We start from the raw sequence: 19,385 nt of genomic DNA, 5'->3' as shown, positions 1-19,385 counted from the left end.
ACAATATGCTCAGAACTAAGTACATACTATCCATGAAGGCAGCTGAATGCCTCATTGGGCTACATGAGTCTCTTAAAGGGGGACAGATTCCTCAGTGCCCAGAGATGGGCAGGATGGAGAACACAAACTACAGTTTATCTACTACAATTTATAATTTTGTCGTATAGTTAAAATGGGGGGAGGAGAAACTGAAAGCATCTTAGATTTTTAAAGAAAAGTTACTATATAAAAATATTTGTCTTCTTTGCAACAAAATTAAAAAGGTAAAAATATAGGTAATAATATCTTTAATCTCCAACATCAAGTTGCCAGTCTATCTAAATATGCTAGACACATAAAAATCATATTCTGAGGTAACAAAGTAGAAATGCAGGCACTCATTTTTAAGTATACAATTTGTTTTTATTTACAATACCCTATAAAAATGTAAATTTAGAAACTTTTATTTTCATTAATTAGAACAAAACAAAAAAGATAAAGCACAGTAAGGAAGAGATAATAATCAAGTATTCACTTGATTGGTTGTGAAGGGAAGGTAGGAAAGGCGTGTAGTGGAAATGGTCAGTAGGTAACGGTAGAGGGAAGCTAGGTAACGTCACTGGGGAACAGCTGGTGGAGCCTGGGGTTACAGCATGGGAAGAAATGGAGATGGAGAACAAGGACAGCTGGTTTTAACAGAGGATCTTACTGTTGTACAATACATGTATGTGCAAAATGTTTATTCTCTTTAAATATCATAACCTGCCCCCCCACCCCCCAACTACATTCGAAAAGGTAAGAACAGCAGAAAGATCAGGAAGGCCATGTAAAATTAATTCAGATTTAATTTTCTTCAGGGCTGTAATCACTAGGGATCAAAACTCCTTAGTCTGGTTGACTGCTGAATGGGAGAGGAGTAAGTGAGAAAGATCATGGCAGGCTGGCCCTGCAATTATTCAAACCCAGGCCCCTGACTGCCTGGGAACGGGACCTGGGTGAGATGAAGTAGTAAGGAAAGCAGTTCTGCCCATGGTGTGGAGACTAAAAAGTAAAACAGGCCAAACTGAGCTTCCATGGTTACAGCTGGAAGTTTCTATTCATGACACCAAATAAAAGTGGGGAAGAAGGAAGCATGGCTTACTGAAGTAGTCTCTGGAAGACAGGGCAAGTGTGCAAAAAGCCACACTGCCAAAGCAGGCTACTAGTGAGGACCATCCTGGGTGACTTCAAATGCACTTGAGGGAAAGGCTCAAGTACACTGTAGTTGTAGCAGGAAAAAGACATAACCATGTGCTATTTCCATTAAGGTGGACAGAAACTAAGGAAATAAAGGTGGGAAGAAGAAAAAGGACTTCTCAGCCTAGATTTGGGCATAAGCCAATTAAGAGTTCTGATTTTATTAAACGTGCTACATACTCTTTATTTATGTTAAAACAAGTAGAACCCACCAAATTAATTACAAGATAGAACAGAAACAGATTAAAATACATCAGCTGGTTTGTGTTTAGAGGAAGTAATGAGACAACTAAATATTTTTCAATCTAAAATTCATTCTTTAAGGACCCTCTGAAGACCACATAAATACATTTATGGGGTGTGTGTGTGTATCTACGTGTGTGTGTATATCTTGATTTCTACTTAATTGGCTCTTCTATAGTCATATTAATATGGGGCAATGAAAAAACAACTTCAATAGGATGAGGGAAGGAATCCTTTGGCAGGCTACAATCTACTCTGAGCTGGAGTAGTGGTGGGATAAAGGGAGAGATTACACTTGTGTCTCTAGGGCAAAGAAAATGCAAAATTGAGAACTGAGTAAAAGTAGGACATGCAGAACTGTAACATAGAAGGTAAAGAAGAAACCAGCAGAAGTATCACCCAGCCAAATTTCATAGAGCAGGGGGGAAATATCTGACATTTAGAGAGACAACCCCTGTAAACAGGAATCGATCCCACAAGACTTTGCTTTGGGGAAAAAGCTACCTTCCCTCCCTCATTAAAAACACTCCATTGGTGATGGCAGCAGTGCAGGTGACAGCCAAAAGGAGGTACAGGACACATTTGGAGATCTTTTATCGTATCCCCTGAACTAGCCTAGGGGTAAAAGGAGAGAAAGGAAAATTGTATAAATGAGTTAAAACAAAAGGCAATCTTTCATATTACAGTTACATCTTTGTAAGACTTCTCATAACAAAACACCCGAGATACTTCTCTACTCTTAGCATTTAGTCATCTTTTATGAAGGCCCTGTCGTACCCAGTTCAGTGTTTTATATCTAACAGATAGACACAAATAGTTAATAAAAAATCAATCTCTTCCACCAAATTCAGTATTCCCCCCTTCACCCCAATCATACCTTCTTTTTATTTACTTATTTTTTTGAGACAGGGTCTTGCTCTGTCACCCAGGCTGTAGTGCAGTGGCACGATCTCAGCTCACTGCAATCTCTGCCTCCTGGGTTTAAATGATTTTCATACCTCAGCCTACTGAATAGCTGGGATTACAGGCATGCACCACCACACCTGGCTAATTTTTGTATTTTTTTAGTAGACAGGGTTTCACCATTTTGGTCAGGCTGGTCTGGAACTCCTGGCCTCAAGTGATCCACCCTCCTGGGTGTCCTAAACTGCTAGGATTACAGGTGTGAGCCACCGCTCCCAGCCTCCCCACCATAACTTCTCAAGTCCCAGCTTTAGTGAGATGTGAAACTCTCCTGTTTCAAACTTACTGCAGTTTTGTCTCCAGCAAGTTCAGTTTCTGCTGGTCAACATAGCGAGAAAAGAGGGACACTAGGTTTGTAGGTATAGAGATTGGCTTGGCCAGGGCTGCTTGGGGAATTCGTAGAAGTTCTCGTGTTGCCATGAACATCACCTCTGTCCTGCCAGGGAAGACCCATAATAATATTATGAGACAAAAATTTAAAAGATTACCTCAAATAACTTAAAATAAGAGAAGAAACAGTCCACACTAACCACTGATTATTTTGCGTTGATTCTGTAGCAGGGTCTGAACTCTGTAGGTCTTCACCACGGCTCAGGAGGATAAGGAGCAGTGACAGGCCAAACTACAAGAGAAGACAGAGGGAATCAAACTCAACACTGCATCTAGACCTCCTCCACCACTGTTAAAGGGATCCTGGCATCAGATGGGGAACGACTCTAAATCAAAATGACCTCACCACTGTGCTTTTCTGTGAAACCAGGCAAAGATCAGATAAGCATAAGCTATGTCTCTCTCCAGGTTTTATTCTGGGATAGCAGTGGCCAGGCGCAGCCAACAGAAATGGAAAGTCATGGTGTCCAACACGCCTCTCTGTTCCCCATGCTGAGGTTAACAGATGGTTTTTCCTTGCCATGGATAATGTAGAATTTGACTTTTCTCTTATTTATGAGAACTGAAATAGGCTAAAAAGGAAAGTCAATGAAGACCAACTTTGATACAGAAATTAAAATCAGGAAAAAAAAAGAAAAACCATTAAATACAGTAAGATATTTTGAATTAAGAAACAAGGTATAAACTGTAGGAAAATATACAAATAAGGACAACTGAAATAAACATGGTATAAAGGGAAACTTTTCATTAAAAAGCACATCTCTGGAAATATAAAGTCTTAGAAAGAATGTTAATAAAAATCTAAAAAATAAAGAGAAAGGGTAAACAGACGTATATATCGTATCTATAATTAAAATTCAGAAACATGCTTTAGAGTATGAAATATATAAAAATGGTCAGGTGTGGTGGCTCATGCCTGTAATCCCAGCACTTTGGGAGGCCAAGGTGGGTGGATCACCTGAGGTCAGGAATTTGAGACCAGCCTGACCAAAATGGTGAAATCCCATCTCTACTAAAAATAGAAAATTAGACAGGCATGGTGGCACATGCCTGTAATCCCAACTACTTGGGAGGCTGAGGCAGGAGAATTGCTCAAACCCGGGAAATGGAGGTTGCAGTGAGCCAAGATCACACCATTGCACTCCAGCCTGGGCAACACGAGTGGAACTCCGTCTTAAAAAAAAAAAAGTAATATATAAAAATGTGTTTTATTTAGTAGACAGTAAAATCAGGAAATGTAGTATTTGGGGCATAGGATAAAATTATGGGCCAGGCGCAGTGGCTCACACATGTAATCCCAGCACTTTGGGAGGCCAAAGCGGGTGGAGAGCGAGATCATCCTGGCTAAGACGGTGAAACCCCGTCTCTACTAAACAACACAAAAAATTAGCTGGGCGTGGTGGCGGGTGCCTGTAGTCCCAGCTACTGGGGAGGCAGGAGAATGGTGTGAACCCAGGAGGCGGGGTTTGCAGTGAGCTGAGATCATGCCACTGCACTCCAGCCTGGGCGACAGAGGGAGACTCTGTCTCAAAAGAAAAAAAAAAAATGAACAGGGGACTGGGCATGGGCATGGTGGCTCATGCCTGTAGTTCCAGCACTTTGGGAGGTGAAGGCAGGACTACTTGAGTCCAGGAGTTCAAGACCAGCCAGAGCAACATAGTGAGACCCTGTTTTTGCAAAAAATATAAAAATCAATCGGAGGCTGGGTATGGTGGCTCACACCTGTAATCCCAGCCCTTTGGGAGGTTGAGGCAGGCTCATGTGAGGTCAGGAGTTCCGGACCAGCCTGGCCAACATGATGAAACTCCGTCTCTGCTAAAAATACAAATATTAGCCCAGTGTGTTGGCGGGCACCTGTAATCCCAGCTACTTGGGGGGCTGAGGCAGGAGAATCGCTTGAATCTGGGAGGCAGGGGTTGCAGTGAGCTAACATATTACCACTGCACTCTGGCCTGGGTGACAGAGCAAGGCTCTGTCTCAAAGAAAAAAAAAAAGTCAATTGGGCATGGTGGCACATGCTACTTAAGAGGCTGAGGTGGGAGGATCACTTTGAGTCCAGAAAGTTGAGGCTGCAATGAGCTATGACTGTGCCACTGCACTGAAGCCTGGGTGACAGAGTGAGATCCTGTCTCAAAAAAGAAAATACAAATAGGGACAAGATCTAGGTTAAATATATGACTCATAGCTATAAATGGACCATAAAAGGAAGGCTGGCAGTACTGTGGGATTCCATCCCAACTTTCTAAGCTCACTCATAAAGGACAGGTAACCTCACTTTTCTACAAAATTTCCCTTCATGGCCAGTTACAGTAGCTCATGCCTATAATCCCAACACTTTGGGAGGCCGAGGAAGGCGGATAGAGACCAGCCTGGGCAACATGGCGAAACCCCACCTCTACAAAAAATACACAAAATTAGTTGGGCGTGGTGGCACGTGCCTGTAGTTCCATCTACTTGGAAGGCTGAGGTGCGAAGATGGCTTGAGCCCAGGAGGCAGAGGTTGCAGTGAGTCAAGATCTTGCCACTGCACTCTGGCCTGGGTGACAGAGCAGACCCTGATTTAAAAAAAAAAAAAAAAATCCCTTTTCATGTTGTTCTCAGAAAAAAACTACTACTGCCTTTATTAAAATTAAAACTAAGAGACCAAATAACAGAAAGGCACATTCCTGATCACTCCAGAACCCCATCTAATGTCCCCGGAGGCACTGTCACTTCTTCTGCCTCTGATATACCACCCTTTAGTGTCATGCTTTGGCAGGTTTTCAGGTGCAAAGGAGCAAGAGGCCTTGAGACCACTTTTTCATCTCTACTATACATAGAATGGCCCTTAATGAGTAACTACTATGTACCAGGTATTATATCGAAGCACTTACAACTGTTACCTCATTTAAGTACCAGGACAACTCTATGAAGTCTAATCATCACCTCCATCTTATAGACCAGGAAACTGATTCAGCAATGTGGTATCATCTGTCCAAGGTCACAAAGCTAGACAGTAGCAGGCAAGGACTAAAAATTCATATTCTTCACTTCATACAATGCTTCTCCTAGGAATCTCTGAATCTTTAACTTGATGCAAATAAAGTATGAAATGGATGATTCTACTATGACAGAGACTGCTAAATGCCTACCTAATATGCCTTCCTACCCATTATCAGAACTCTTATGTGTCATGACAATGGCATAAACTAGAAGGTATTTTCTAGCCTTCCCCGCACTTAGGTGTGGCCATGTGACAATGTCCTGGCTATTAACAGTAAGTAGAAGTTTTTGGTTAGAACTCCTGGAAAAAGTCTCAATAAGGAAGATGGGCAGCTGGTCCACACCTTTTTGCCCTCCAAAATCCATCCATCCTTCTTGATGTAAAGCTGAATCTTGAATTCCACAGCCATCTTGGACAATGAGGAATAATGAACATGGAAGCCACTGCTAAGAATGGCAGAGGAAAAAAAGTGAAAAAGCCTGGATCCCTGATGACTGTGGAGCTACTAAATCAAATTTATTTCACACCAGACACATAAAATCCTATTTTGTTGAAACCACTGTTATTTCTAGCCTCTGTTACTAGGAGCTTAATGTAACTCTTGACTGAAAGAAGCCTTTTTCACAAGTTGCTAGAGATACAGCAGCCATTATTTTAATCTATAATGCAAATTAAGACACTTCACAAAGTTCAAGGACTGAAGAGGGCAAGATCACCTTGTTCTGGAGCACAGCAGTGAGGTGAGGATTGGAGGGTGCTGGTGTAGCTGCACTTTGAGGTAGGTTCATTAGCTGTTGCAAAAGGCTGGTGATAGTCACTGATGGAAGATGATAGAGGAGGAGAGAGAAGGGACTCAGTAAGCATGGCAGCACCTACAAAATATAAATAAAAGCATTATATCCTGGCATGTGTTACTTCAGTTACCCTCCATCGGGGCATGGATGGAAGGATGCTCATTTGCATATTCAACCACTTAAGGCACAAGTCTGGCAGATATGACTAGAGTCTTAACAATGAATTCTAAGCTATCTACTGAGAACTTTTTCATCTCAAAACACCACGACTTGTGTGAACCAAGGGTGTAAAAAAAAATCACTCGCAAATACATACCGAGAGTTATGCTAAAACATCAATATTTTAACTCATTCCATAAATATTTTTAAATGCAGGCCCCATGGGCTAAAAACAAATGGCAAACAGGACACAGAACCTCAGGGATCTAAAGTACAGTGGAGGAGATATGGGTTAATTGGCAATTTCAATATACTGTGAGAAGCACTCTAAGATAGGTTAAAGGCCAAGCAGAAGAGCACTTCAGGCCAGGAGTTCAAGACTAGTCTGGACAATGTAGTGAGACCTCATCTCTACAACAAATAAAAAAATTTCACCTGTAGTCCCCAGCTACTCAGTAGGCTGAGGTGGTAGGTTTGCTTGAGTCTAGGAGTTCAAGGTTACATTGAACTATGAATGCACCACCACATTCCAGCTTGGGTGACAGGGTGAGACCCACCCTGTCTCAAAAGAAGTGTTTTCAGTGGCCGGGCGCGGTGGCTCACGCCTGTAATCCCAGCACTTTGGGAGGCCGAAACAGGAGGATCACGAAGTCAGGAGATCGAGACCATCCTGGCTAACATGGTGAAACCCCGGCTCTACTAAAAATACACAAAAATTAGCTGGGTGGGGTGGCGGGTGCCTGTAGTCCCAGCTACACGGGAGGCTGAGGCAGGAGAATGGCGTGAACCTGGGAGGCGGAGCTTGCAGTGAGCCAAGATTGCGCCACTGCACTCCAGCCTGGGCAACAGAGCAAGACTCCGTCTCAAAAAAAAAAGAAGTGTTTTCAGATTTAATTGTATTTTCTCTTATTCTTAAAAAAGCTCAATGAGGAAGAAGAGAAATAATTAGCCAATTTTTATAGATTTTTAGAGAATCTATAAAGTGATGAGAAACTCAGTGTTTGGAGTTACACAGCCAGCAGCTAGAGCCAGAACCCAAGGCTGTTGAATTCCAGTCTTCTAGTCATTTATTTCTTTTGTCATGTAGCCAACTGGAAAGTTAAAATACAGAACTATTAATATAAATAACTAGGTTATAACACAACAAAGGAAATCAAGAGTGCTTCCAGACAATCAATGCCCACGGTATAAAGTGATGGTTGGTTTTACTTTAAATGGCACCCGCAAATGGGGAGTAAAATATTTTTTGTGGTCTACTACTATAAATAAAGCTTTTATTATGGTCATTTTAAAACATACACGAAAATACAAACAGCAGCATAATGACATTGATGTACTCACCACCCAATTTCAACGTCAACCAAACAACATTTTGCCAATCTTATTAAATCCATATTCCTCCTGTATCATATCATTTCATCCCAAAATATATCAGTTTGTATTTCTAACAAAATCTCTCACAATATCATACCTAACAAAATAAATAATAATTTTTTTTCATAGAACATTTCTCAGGAAATAATTTTAAAATATCATCTAGTGTCTGTTCCAAATTCAAATTCCCCCAAATGCCTTTAAAAATTTAGCAGCTGAACTTTGTATTAGAACCATTATTGTGCTAATTATGGTTCAAACAAGATCCACACATTGCATTTGCCTGGTAAGGTTTTTAAAATCTCTCTAACAGGTCCTCTGCCACTGGCCCTTTTCTCTTGTTATTTAACTGTTAAAGAAACTGGGTCATTTGTTCTGTAGCTTGAATTTGGCAAAGTGCATGTTGGCAGTATCACTTAGCAGGTTCTGCTATCCTTTGTTTCCCTCCTAAACGGATAGTTAGAATAACAGGTTTATTTGATTCAGGTTCAGTAGGGTGTGGGAGGGACATGTGAGAAAACATCATGGATAGAACTTGTGTGTTTTCCATTGCATTATGTCAAGAAGAGCTAGGTATGGTGGCTCATGCCCGTAATCCCTGCATTTTAGGAAGCAGAGATGGGAAGATTGCTTGAGCCCAGGAGCTTGAGACAAGCCTGGAAACACAGGAAGATTCTGTTTCCTTTTTTTTTTTTTTTTTTTTTTTTTTTTTAAAAAAAAAGCACAGTGCTTGGTTGTCCCACTCTTAGAGGTGTTAAGAGTTCATCAGTGGGTTCACGTGTTGCCAGGCTGCTCCAACCACTGTAAAGTTCCCCATCCACTTTTTACCTAATGCTTTTAGCAGCCAATAATGAGCACTGTCTAGATTGACTGCTTTTCCATTGAGGTTTGTGAAAACAGTTATTTTCTAATTTTATCATTTCTTTTGTATTTATTAGCAAAAATTCTTCTACAAAGAAGAACTTTGTATTATCAACTGTCTGATTACCATGACATTTGGTTGTAATGGAAAGGCAGGATAAATGCTCCTTTATTTACCAATTTTCTGAATAGTGAGTTGATGGTCTAGTAGTCTCCAAAGGAGATCAATATATGCTTAAACATTATTAACTCATTAAATATATTTGATATATTTCAATCTACTGCTGTAATTGTTCTTTCTGATGAAAATTATTCCACTTTTGGCCAATGTGAGTCCCTTGAAATTAGTTTGTGCATCCTTTAGACAGGACCCTAGTAATCTATTAACTTCCTTGCTTTCTGGCACGACATATTCCAGGATATCTTGTACATTTCATGATTCAGACCTAGAACCAGCTATTACTTCAAGAAAATGGTATTTAGAGATATGGTTTATTACTCCTTAAAACATACAGGTAAAAATCAGCCTTGGTATTTAGCCAAACTTTCCTCCCTAGCAGGTAAGCTCTACGAAAGCAGGCATTTTTGTACTCTTATCTTTTAGCACCTAGAACTAGGTGCTGTATTTTTAGGAGGTAAAATAGTGCCTGGCACATAGAAGTATTCAGCAAATATCTCCCAAACTTGTTTCCACAGAAGAGCTCTGGTGGGATTACAAGTGCCCATTACACTGCGTACAATTTACATGCTCTAAGGTAGCTGTTACTTTTTTAGTCTGGTCTTCTATTTTCTAGGATAAACCTCAAATACTGGAACTTCTCCCCAACTCATTTTTCATTTGTGGAATCTTTTTTTTTTTTTTTTTTTTGAGTAGCTGGGACCATAGGCATACACTACTGTGTCCGGCTCAGTTTTTTTTTTTTTCTCTAGTTTTAGTAGAGACAGGTTTTCACCATGTTGCCCTGGTCTTGAACTCTTGGCCTCAAGTGATCCACTTGCCTCAGCCTCCCAAAGTGTTGGGATTATAGGTGTAAGCCACTGTGCCCAGCCAAATCTTTTAAATATATACTTGTCCCAACCCACTTCACTGCTTTCAATGAGACCTAAACTTCTCTTTCATTTCTTCTGCAGATGCTAACATTTCAAGGATCTATGAAGGAATAGTTTCCCTTTTGTAGCATACCATTTAGAAGGTATTCTGGTGTTCTGTGTTTTCTGGGGACTCATTACTTAGATGGTTATTACTCAACTTGTAGTCTATAACATATATTTCACTACTCTGAATCTTGCACTAATATTCATCCTTTGTCCTACTTTTATCGATTTCTTATTTTGAACTTCTTAAGACTATTCTAAATTTTGCTCATCTTTCAGGTGTGCTATGACAAGGATAAGGAGAGAAAAACTCTAACCAAGAATTAACTTGCACATGTGATAACCATGTTAAAATTCCAGCCCAGTTTAGATCATGATAAAAATTATTTAAAGGGCTGGCTCGGGTTGGACGCAGTGGCTCAAGCCTGTAATCCTAGCACTTTGGGAGGCCAAGGCAAGAGGACTGCATGAGTCCAGGAGTTTGAGACCAGTCTGGGCAACGTGGCAAAACCCCGTCTCTACAAAAGGTAAAAAAATTAGCCGAGCATGGTGGCGCATGCCTCTAGTCCCAGCTACTCAGGAGGTGGGAGAATCACCTGAGCCTGGGACACGGAGGTTGCAGTGAGCCAAGATGACACCATTGCACTCTTGCCTGTGTGACAGAGCAAAACTCTGTCTCAAAAAAAAAAAAAAAAAAAAGAAACCAAAAGGGGACTAGTTCAACTGCTGTGGGATACCATTTAACTAAGTCTACAGGCTAATGTTAAGCTACTGATAACAGACCAATAATGATACTTTATATCTAGCAAAGTAACCAAGACTAAAAGTTTTCAAACTTCAGTGAACATCAGATTCAGTTGGAGACTAAGATACAAAAACCCTAATCCTTCTGTAAATTCTGATTCAGCAGTTTGGGGTGGAACTGACTTATCTACACAAGTAATTCTGATACAGACCACATCTTCACAACTATGTCAAGTAAGAGGGAATTGTTGTTTTTCTCATGTTTAGAAATGTAGTCTGTTTGACCAAATATGGGATTAAAAATATAGGCCTGAAATACTAAAGGTTTTGTTTTAAATAATCAAATCACACGGCCAAAGATTAGACAAAAATACAAAAGGGAAGAGGAGAGGAAAATAAGTTTGCATTCTAGAAATCTTATCAGTTATAAAGACTCAAAGGCAAGCTGTCCCATCTTGCAGAGTCACCTCATCTTGTGCATCCTTCTTGATAAGGAAAGGGAGGTTCCTGGCTGTTGTCATGAGAATGTCAGCTGCTTGCTCTGTGGAGAGGAAAGGAAGAATACGGGCAACCATTCTCTTCCCTTTTCGGATACACATGATCTGTACAAAGTGGTCATCACTAGGCCTGCAACGGAAGAAAAATGCCAACTTAGGTCAGCAAGAACAATTAAGAAACCCTCATTTTTTTCCTCTTAGATGTTACTGAATGAATATACTGCATTCATTTTCATTCTACAATAAAATAAATTAGTAGGAATTACTTCTCCAAATCTCAACCAAATAAAAAGTAAATTTTCAGGTTTTACAAATGTAGAAAATTATCATTTCACAAATTATATGGTTAAAAAAAAACTTGGCCAACTGTATGCACTAATTTCCTTAACTTTTTTTCTTTTCTTTTTTCTCTTTTTTTTTTTTTTTTTTTGAGACAATGTCTCGCTTTGTTACCCAGGCTGGAGTGCAGTGGCGCTGTCTTGGCTCACTGCAGCCTCCACCTCTTGGATTCAAGTGATTCTCCTGCCTCAGCCTCCCAAGCAGCTGGGACGATAGATGCCCGCCACCATGACCAGCTGATTTTTGTATTTTTCTAGAGACAGGGTTTCACCATGTTGGCCAGGCTCGTCTCCGAATTCCTGACCTCAAGTGATCCACCCCCTCAGGGTCCCAAAGTGCTTGGCCTCCCTCTCTTAACTTTTAAGTAACCATACAAATAACAGGTTAACAGAGCAATAGCTTTAAAAAAAAAAAAAAAGAAAAACATTCATCAACTCAGAGTTAATTAGTGTTACCATTTTAAACAACATTTTGCTTTGTATTACATATTTTTTTCTTTCATAAAACAATGGGCTCATAGAATGCATATGGTTTTGTACCTTGACTTTTTTCACTCAACAACTTTGACAACTATGTCAATAAATATATTTCAACCACATACATTTTAATGGCTAGATAACATTCCAATCTATGGATAAACCATTTATTCAACCAGTTCCCTGTCAGCCTAACTCCAGACAAGGTGTGTTGAAAAGGAAGTGCTTATTCTTTTTTTTTTTTTTTTGAGACAGAGTTTCGCTCTGTCACCCAGGCTGGAGTGCAGTGGCCGGACCTCAGCTCACTGCAAGCTCCGCCTCCCGGGTTCCCGCCATTCTCCTGCCTCAGCCTCCCGAGTAGCTGGGACCACAGGCGCCCGCCACCTCGCCCGGCTAGTTTTTTGTATTTTTAGTAGAGACGGGGTTTCACCGTATTAGCCAGGATGGTCTCGATCTCCTGACCTCGTGATCCGCCCGTCTCGGCCTCCCAAAGTGCTGGGATTACAGGCTTGAGCCACCGCGCCCGGCCAGGAAGTGCTTATTCTTATGTTTGGTTTTGTGTATGTCCTGGCTTAGAAGGATCAGCGATTCTCTTGAACGGGTAAAAGGAAAGGGAGTTATTAGAAGTTGTAGTTCTCTTGAATATATCAAATAAGTATTTAGGATTTACAGAACATTTAACATGAGCAAGATTCTTTTGCAGATAATGGGGTAGGAGAGGGATTCCTCATTGGAAGACTGAATGGTTTCAACAGGATATAAATATTTTGTGGAAATCCCAGGAAGTATAAATGTTTGTATATCTGATCTTAATAATAATAAAGATTACAAGGTTAAACATGCTAGTAATCATAAATCAGGTGCAATCTGTAAGCACAAAAACAAGAACCCAATAATGTTATCCACTATATCTCTAGCCCCTAGCACTGTCCCTGGCAGATACTATGTATTTGTTGAATGATAAATTCAGGATAAAGAGGTTTTTTTTCTTTCCTCACTGGAAAAGATAATTCATATTTTAAATAAAGTGGCATTTGAGTTAGGCTAAAAGGATAGATTCTGAGCTTACAGAGATGGTAGGGAAGTGTACCTAAGAAGCAGAAATGTATGAAGTCCAGTTATGACAGAGGAAGGAGTCCAGTTAGTTTAATGTTTTCCTCAAAGTGCATAATGCTTACCTCTCTTGTCCAGGCAATTTCCCCCTCAAGTTGTCATACATGCTACAAATTTTGTGCTTTCTCTCATCCATTAGGGCAGGTCGCTCTTCTTCTAGACATAGGAGATAACGTCTTTCATAGTCCTCCACATCAAGGAGTAAGCTGTAGGTCTAAGAAGGGAGACAAAAGCAGGCCACAGCATGCTGGGTCAGAACCAGAGTATTAGTTAAACAATTTCACTGTTTAGGACTGACTACTAGAAAAAGACAAAAGAATACAAACTTATTATAGAAAGACTGAGATTTTTTTTAAATGTGGAAAACCATATGAAATAACTTAAAAAGTTCCTCAAACCACCATTCTTTGTCTCTCTCTGACCTCCATTCTACCAGGCAAAGATATTAAAATAGTCCGGGCACAGTGGCTCATGCCTGTAATCCCAGCACTTTGGGAGGCCGAGATGGGCGGATCACCTGAGGTTGGGAGTTCAAGATCAGCCTGAACAACATGGAGAAACCCCGTCTCTACTAAAAATACAAAATTAGCCGGGCGTAGTGGCAAATGCCTATAATCCCAGCTATGCGGGTGGCTGAGGCAGGACAATTACTTGAACCCTGTAGGCGGAGGTTGTGGTGAGCCAAGATCTCGCCATTGCACTTCAGCCTGGGCAACAAGAGTGAAACTCTGTCTCAAAAAAAAAAAAAGATAGTAAAATAATTACACTTTCCTTGACCAGACTGGCCAACATGGTAAAACCCCATCTCTACTAAAAATACAAAAAATTAGTCGGGTGAGGTAGCCCGCACCTGTAATCCCAACTACTTAAGAGGGTAAGGCAGGAGAATCGCTTGAACCCAGGAGGTGGTGGTTGCAGTGAGCTGAGATCACACCACTGCACTCCAGCCTGGGCGACAGAGTGAGACTCTGTCTCAAAAAGAAAAAAAAAAAAAAAGGCAATCCAAAGAGAAAACTACTACTATCATCTCCATTTTTACAGATAAAGAAACTGAGCATAGAAAGGTTAAATAACGTGCCTTAAGTTACAGACTCAGAAATGGAAAAGACATGATTTGCAGCTTGGTTCTAGAGTCCATGCTTTTACCCACTATGGTGTATGGCCTTACAATGTGGTGTTTACATTTTACAAATCAACTATTAATATCCATTAGTTTCCTCAGCACCCAGAATAGTGCCCAGTAAATATCTGTGAACTAAATTAATCCATAGGTAGGACAATGTAATTTTTATTCCCATTTTATCAGGCTTAGAGAGGTGACTTGCCCAAAGACACTCAGCTATTAACTGAATAAGCTTGGACAAAAACCCAGTACACTTCCAACTTTAACTGCAGTGTTCTTTCTATGATGCCAATAGGTGAAACATACCATAATCCTTTCCAGAGTTATCTGGTACACAACAGTCACTTACCAAGAATACATTCATGAATTAAAACCAAAGAACACTGATTGATTGCTCACTGTTTCAGTTCTAGTGTATACATACATGTGACAGTTCCATATTTGAAACTAACTACAGCAACAAATTCTAAACTTACTTTCTCAATTATGACAAGGGTTTTTCTCCTCTTGTCTCGAACTTGTTTTTCTTTTGTCTCCTAAAAAAGAGAAGACTATTCAATGCAAATTCTCTACCTTTGTCAAAATAATTTATCAAGTGTGCATCTGTAGGTTCATTTGTGACAGTACTTTGAGAAGATAATTGAGTCTCTGAAAGTTAATCTAAAGCAACCCTAGTATGACCAAAGGTCAAAGTTGACTTAACCCACAAACTATTAAATTGCATTCATAGATAGGCAAAGGGTAATCTTAGTAGAGGATAAGGAAATCATATGAAATATGAAAATCTTGTTTTTTATTTTTAAACTTTAATTTTACGTTCAAGGGTACACGTGCAGGTTATAGGGTACATGTGTTTGTTACACAGGTAAACTTGTGTTATGGGGGTTGTACAAATTCTTTCATCACCCAGGTACTAAGCCTCGTACCCCATAATTATTTTTTCTGATCCTCTTTCTGAAAATCTTAAAACACAGAGAAAATGATAATTTTTTTTTTTTTTTTTTTTTTTTAATTTATTTTTTTTTTTTTGAGACGGAGTCTGGCTCTGTCGCCCGGGCTGGAGTGCAGTGGCCGGATCTCAGCTCACTGCAAGCTCCACCCCCCGGGTTTACGCCATTCTCCTGCCTCAGCCTCCCGAGTAGCTGGGACTACAGGCGCCCGCCGCCTCGCCCGGCTAGTTTTTTGTATTTTTTAGTAGAGACGGGGTTTCACCGTGTTCGCCAGGATGGTCTCGATCTCCTGACCTAGTGATCCGCCCGTCTCGGCCTCCCAAAGTGCTGGGATTACAGGCTTGAGCCGCCGCGCCCCGCCAGAAAATGATAATTTTTTAAAACATCAAACTGGAGTAAACACATGCTGTTTGCAGCCAGAGCTACCCAGTCCAAAGACTCCTGCCACCCTAGTCCCTGCCTGGCTGCCTTAGAAATGAAGGTGTTAATATTGCAGCACATCTGTGGAAAACTAGAATGCATGACAAGATAGGAGGTCCCAGGTTAGACTACAAACAACTCTACCATGCCTGATCTCATTCCATGGTGACCCCAAAAGAAATGGTCACAAATCAGATGTTCTTAAACAGACAATTGTGTTGACACTTACATCATCCTCACTCCGAGATGTCACAACAGCATCAATCATTTTTCGGGGATTATTCACACTAGAAACAGTAAGCTTTCCCAAAGAGCCCTCAAATTGCACTGCAAAGACAAAAAAAAAAAAAAAAATCCAACAAAATAAAAAGTCAGCAATGCAGGCAGGCAGTGTTCAAATAAGATTTTTACTTTCCTCTGTACCTTACTCATAGTCTAATAACTTACTGCAAAAGTCAATGTGTTATTTAGGCCGGGTGTGGTAACTCACACCTATTATCCCAGCACTTTGGCAGGCCGAGGTGGGTGGGTCACTTGAGGCCAGGAGTCCGAGACTAGCCCGGCCAACATGGCGAAACCCCGTCTCTACTAAAAGTACAAAAATTAGCTGGATGTCGTGGCACACGCCTGTAATCCCAGCTACTCAGGAGGGTGAGACATGAGAGTCGCTTGAGCCCAGGAGGTGGAGGTTGCAGCGAGCTGGGATGGCACTAATGCACTCCAGCCTGGGCAACAGAGTAAGGCTCTTTCTCAAAAAAAAAAAAAAAAAAAAAAAGGTCAATGTATTATTTAAAGCAACCCCTTATCAAAATCTATCCTTTCTCTCTTTGTTACAATAATTATCACAATAAAAAATCTAAAGTATTTCCCCCTTATTTTAGGGGTACTGAAAATTAGAATACATTTAAAAAATCATGAAATCTCAAGTAGAAAAGGACCTGAAAAGGCACATGTCAACGCGTTCAGTCCAGGCTCGAATAAAGGCTGAGTTTTGCATTTATTAAGGACAATGGTACTTTAAAATCACTTTGAAATGTCTTTACATATCCGTCCACATATACACTTGTCTATATTTAATCAGCGGCTTCTCAAATTTCTTTTATTATGGGCATTTTTCTTATGAGGACCTTACCTGGCTTATAGGCGTGCTCCAGTTTGGCCACCTGAGGGGTGATAAGCTTGGTGCGTTCCTTCTTAGGGCCATCACCTTGTATTTCTTCAGCAGCTGACAGTTTCTCCAGTTTTTCAAAGTAATTCTACCATGAGAGGATGATTTCGGTTGTAACATAAGCACAGAACACGACTGTTGTTTACCATCAAATAATTTATGCCAGTGACAGTAACACAAGTTCAGTTCTAGAAATGTACTGATAGTGAGTAGTGCAAGAGGCTAAGTATCTCAAAAGAAAATTTTACAAATATTTAATTGTACCAATATTTAAATGAATACCCTTACCAGTGTAGAGGACCAAACTATTATCCTCAAAACTAGCACAGAGTATTTACCTGGTAATAAAAATCATCCAGGTAGGGATCAGTGCTTTGAAGTTGCATCATCTGGATTTTGGAGACCCAATCCTTTTCCCGCTGCAACATGAGATTGGCATATGGATCCTTTCGGAGATGATCTTGATGACTGCTCCGGTGACTTCCTCTATCTCCTGCACCATTGAGATTCCGATGCTGACTGAAAAACATACACCACATTCACTCCAAGTGGGCAAATTAATTACGCTTTTTAACACAGAGGAATAAATGAGGCCAGTTTTTTTTTTTTTTTTTTAAAGATTCCCCTTGCTTTTCTTAAAAGGGAAGTGAAAAAGAACTAAGTTTTAATAGAATTTAAGAGGAAAGAGCTATGTAATAAATAATCAAGAAATAAAACTAAGATCTGAGTACCTTTCCATATGCTAAGCATATTCACCTATGGACTTTTGTATAAGCTCTAGAATAACTCTGTGAGGTAGGTAGTTTTCTCTTCCCCACTTAAGACAACAAACCGACGCCAAAGAGAGATCAAGTAACTTGTCCAAAGCCATACATCTAGTGGTGGACTAAGGGATTTTGACACAGGCGATTTAGCTCTGAAGTATACATAAATATTTTAAACTCATTAAAAATCACGAAATATTTCAAATTCAGAGAAAAAGCCCAGCAAATACTATAATAAATACCCATTTACCCATCACCTAGACCTAATAGAAAAAAATGTATTTGGTTGAATTTGCTTCAAATATTTTAAAGTAATATTAAAATAACACAGTGTTACACTGACAGAGGCCCTGTTGTACCCCTCTAGACCCAGTTTCCAGCTTCTCTTCCTTCATAGAGGAACCACTATCATGCCTTGGTATGTATCCTCCCTGAAATGTTTTTGTACGTTTATTACTTGTGTGTCTGTGTTTAAATATTACACAGTATTATTCTGTGTGCCTTTTAGTTTTACATAAATGGTACATGTAATTCCGTTCCTTGCTTCTTTACTCAATATTATGCTTTTCATATTTACATGTTGATAATACATTCAGGTTTACGGATACGAAGTAAACTTACAAAAAAAACAAACAACTAAATAGCATGTTGTTACACTGTCAAAATTAAAAGCTGAATTAAGAAGCCATAAAGGAGTTGGATGAGTACTTACTTTCTATTCTGTTGCTGTCTCTGATACAAGAGTCGACGGTGCTGTGGATGAAGGTGAGTTGTGTCCGGTCTAAACACTGGGGCCTGAGATCTAAGAAAAATGGAACAGAGGTTCTCAGTTTGGTCATCCTGATGATTTGAAATTTTAAAGAATGTTGTCAGTACAGGATAACTTCATACAGGTTAACTTAAGGGACTACAAAAGTCTATTCGGGCTGGGTGCAGTGTGTAATCCCAGCACTTTGGGAGGCCAAGGCGGGTGGAACACTTGAGGTCAGGAGCTCGAGACCAGCCTGGCCAACATGGTGAAACCCTGTCTTTATTAAAAATACAAAAATTAGCTGGGTGTGGTAGCAGGCGCCTGCAGTTCCAGCTACTTGGAAGGCTGAGGCAGTAGAATCGCTTGAGCCTAGGTGGCAGAGTCTGCAGTGAGCCGATATCGTGTGGGTCACTGCACTCCAGCCTGGGAGGCAGAGTGAGACTCTGTCTCAAAAAAATAAAAAAATAAAAAAGTCCATTCTAAGGAGACCTTTTAGAAGCAAAAGATAGTCATATTTTTACATATCTTCCACAAAGACCAAGTTCTAAAAGGGTGATCATGAAATCTGAGTGAATTAGGAGTAAAGCAGTATAATTCTTTTTCTTTTTGCTTTTAACTGTTTAACAGAAGTCTCTAAGTAGGTTTAACATACTCAGTTTCAACTATGTGGGAATATTATTAAAGATATATGTGTGATAGTTAATATGACTAGGCCTTAGTACCCAGTTATTTGGTCAAACACTGCTTAGATGTTGCTGTGAGGGTATTTTGTAAAGATGTGATTAACATTTATAACAAACTAAAGTTTCCCAGAAGAAGGAATTCTGCCTCAAGAGTGGAACACAGAAATCCTGCTTGAGTGTCTTGACTGCTGACCTGCTATACTTATTTCAAACTCAAGACTGCAACTTGAGCTTTTAAAAACTGTTTCTTGCCTGCTGGTCTGTCTTACGGATTTCGAAC

At 40.1% G+C, this 19,385-nt stretch overlaps 1 protein-coding gene across 1 annotated transcript in view; it reads right to left on the bottom strand.

The window, feature by feature from the left end:
* Nucleotides 1-380: 380 nt before the first annotated feature.
* Nucleotides 381-19,385, bottom strand: part of PATL1 (PAT1 homolog 1, processing body mRNA decay factor) — a 33,205-nt gene continuing 14,200 nt past the window's right edge. Inside the window, exons 9-19 of the mRNA XM_001089844.5 lie at nucleotides 18,384-18,473; nucleotides 17,246-17,426; nucleotides 16,872-16,995; nucleotides 15,969-16,066; nucleotides 14,846-14,905; nucleotides 13,312-13,460; nucleotides 11,289-11,448; nucleotides 6,511-6,666; nucleotides 2,952-3,043; nucleotides 2,708-2,857; nucleotides 381-2,073 (exon numbers count right to left, since the gene is read on the bottom strand). Coding sequence (XP_001089844.1) covers nucleotides 2,052-2,073; nucleotides 2,708-2,857; nucleotides 2,952-3,043; nucleotides 6,511-6,666; nucleotides 11,289-11,448; nucleotides 13,312-13,460; nucleotides 14,846-14,905; nucleotides 15,969-16,066; nucleotides 16,872-16,995; nucleotides 17,246-17,426; nucleotides 18,384-18,473 — 1,282 coding nt within the window. The 3' untranslated portion in view covers nucleotides 381-2,051. The remainder of the gene's footprint in view (nucleotides 2,074-2,707; nucleotides 2,858-2,951; nucleotides 3,044-6,510; nucleotides 6,667-11,288; nucleotides 11,449-13,311; nucleotides 13,461-14,845; nucleotides 14,906-15,968; nucleotides 16,067-16,871; nucleotides 16,996-17,245; nucleotides 17,427-18,383; nucleotides 18,474-19,385) is intronic.

Source organism: Macaca mulatta, chromosome 14 (assembly GCF_049350105.2).
Source record: "Macaca mulatta isolate MMU2019108-1 chromosome 14, T2T-MMU8v2.0, whole genome shotgun sequence".
In the NCBI taxonomy this organism is placed as follows: domain Eukaryota; kingdom Metazoa; phylum Chordata; class Mammalia; order Primates; family Cercopithecidae; genus Macaca; species Macaca mulatta.
This window is presented reverse-complemented; position numbering and strand designations above follow the sequence as displayed.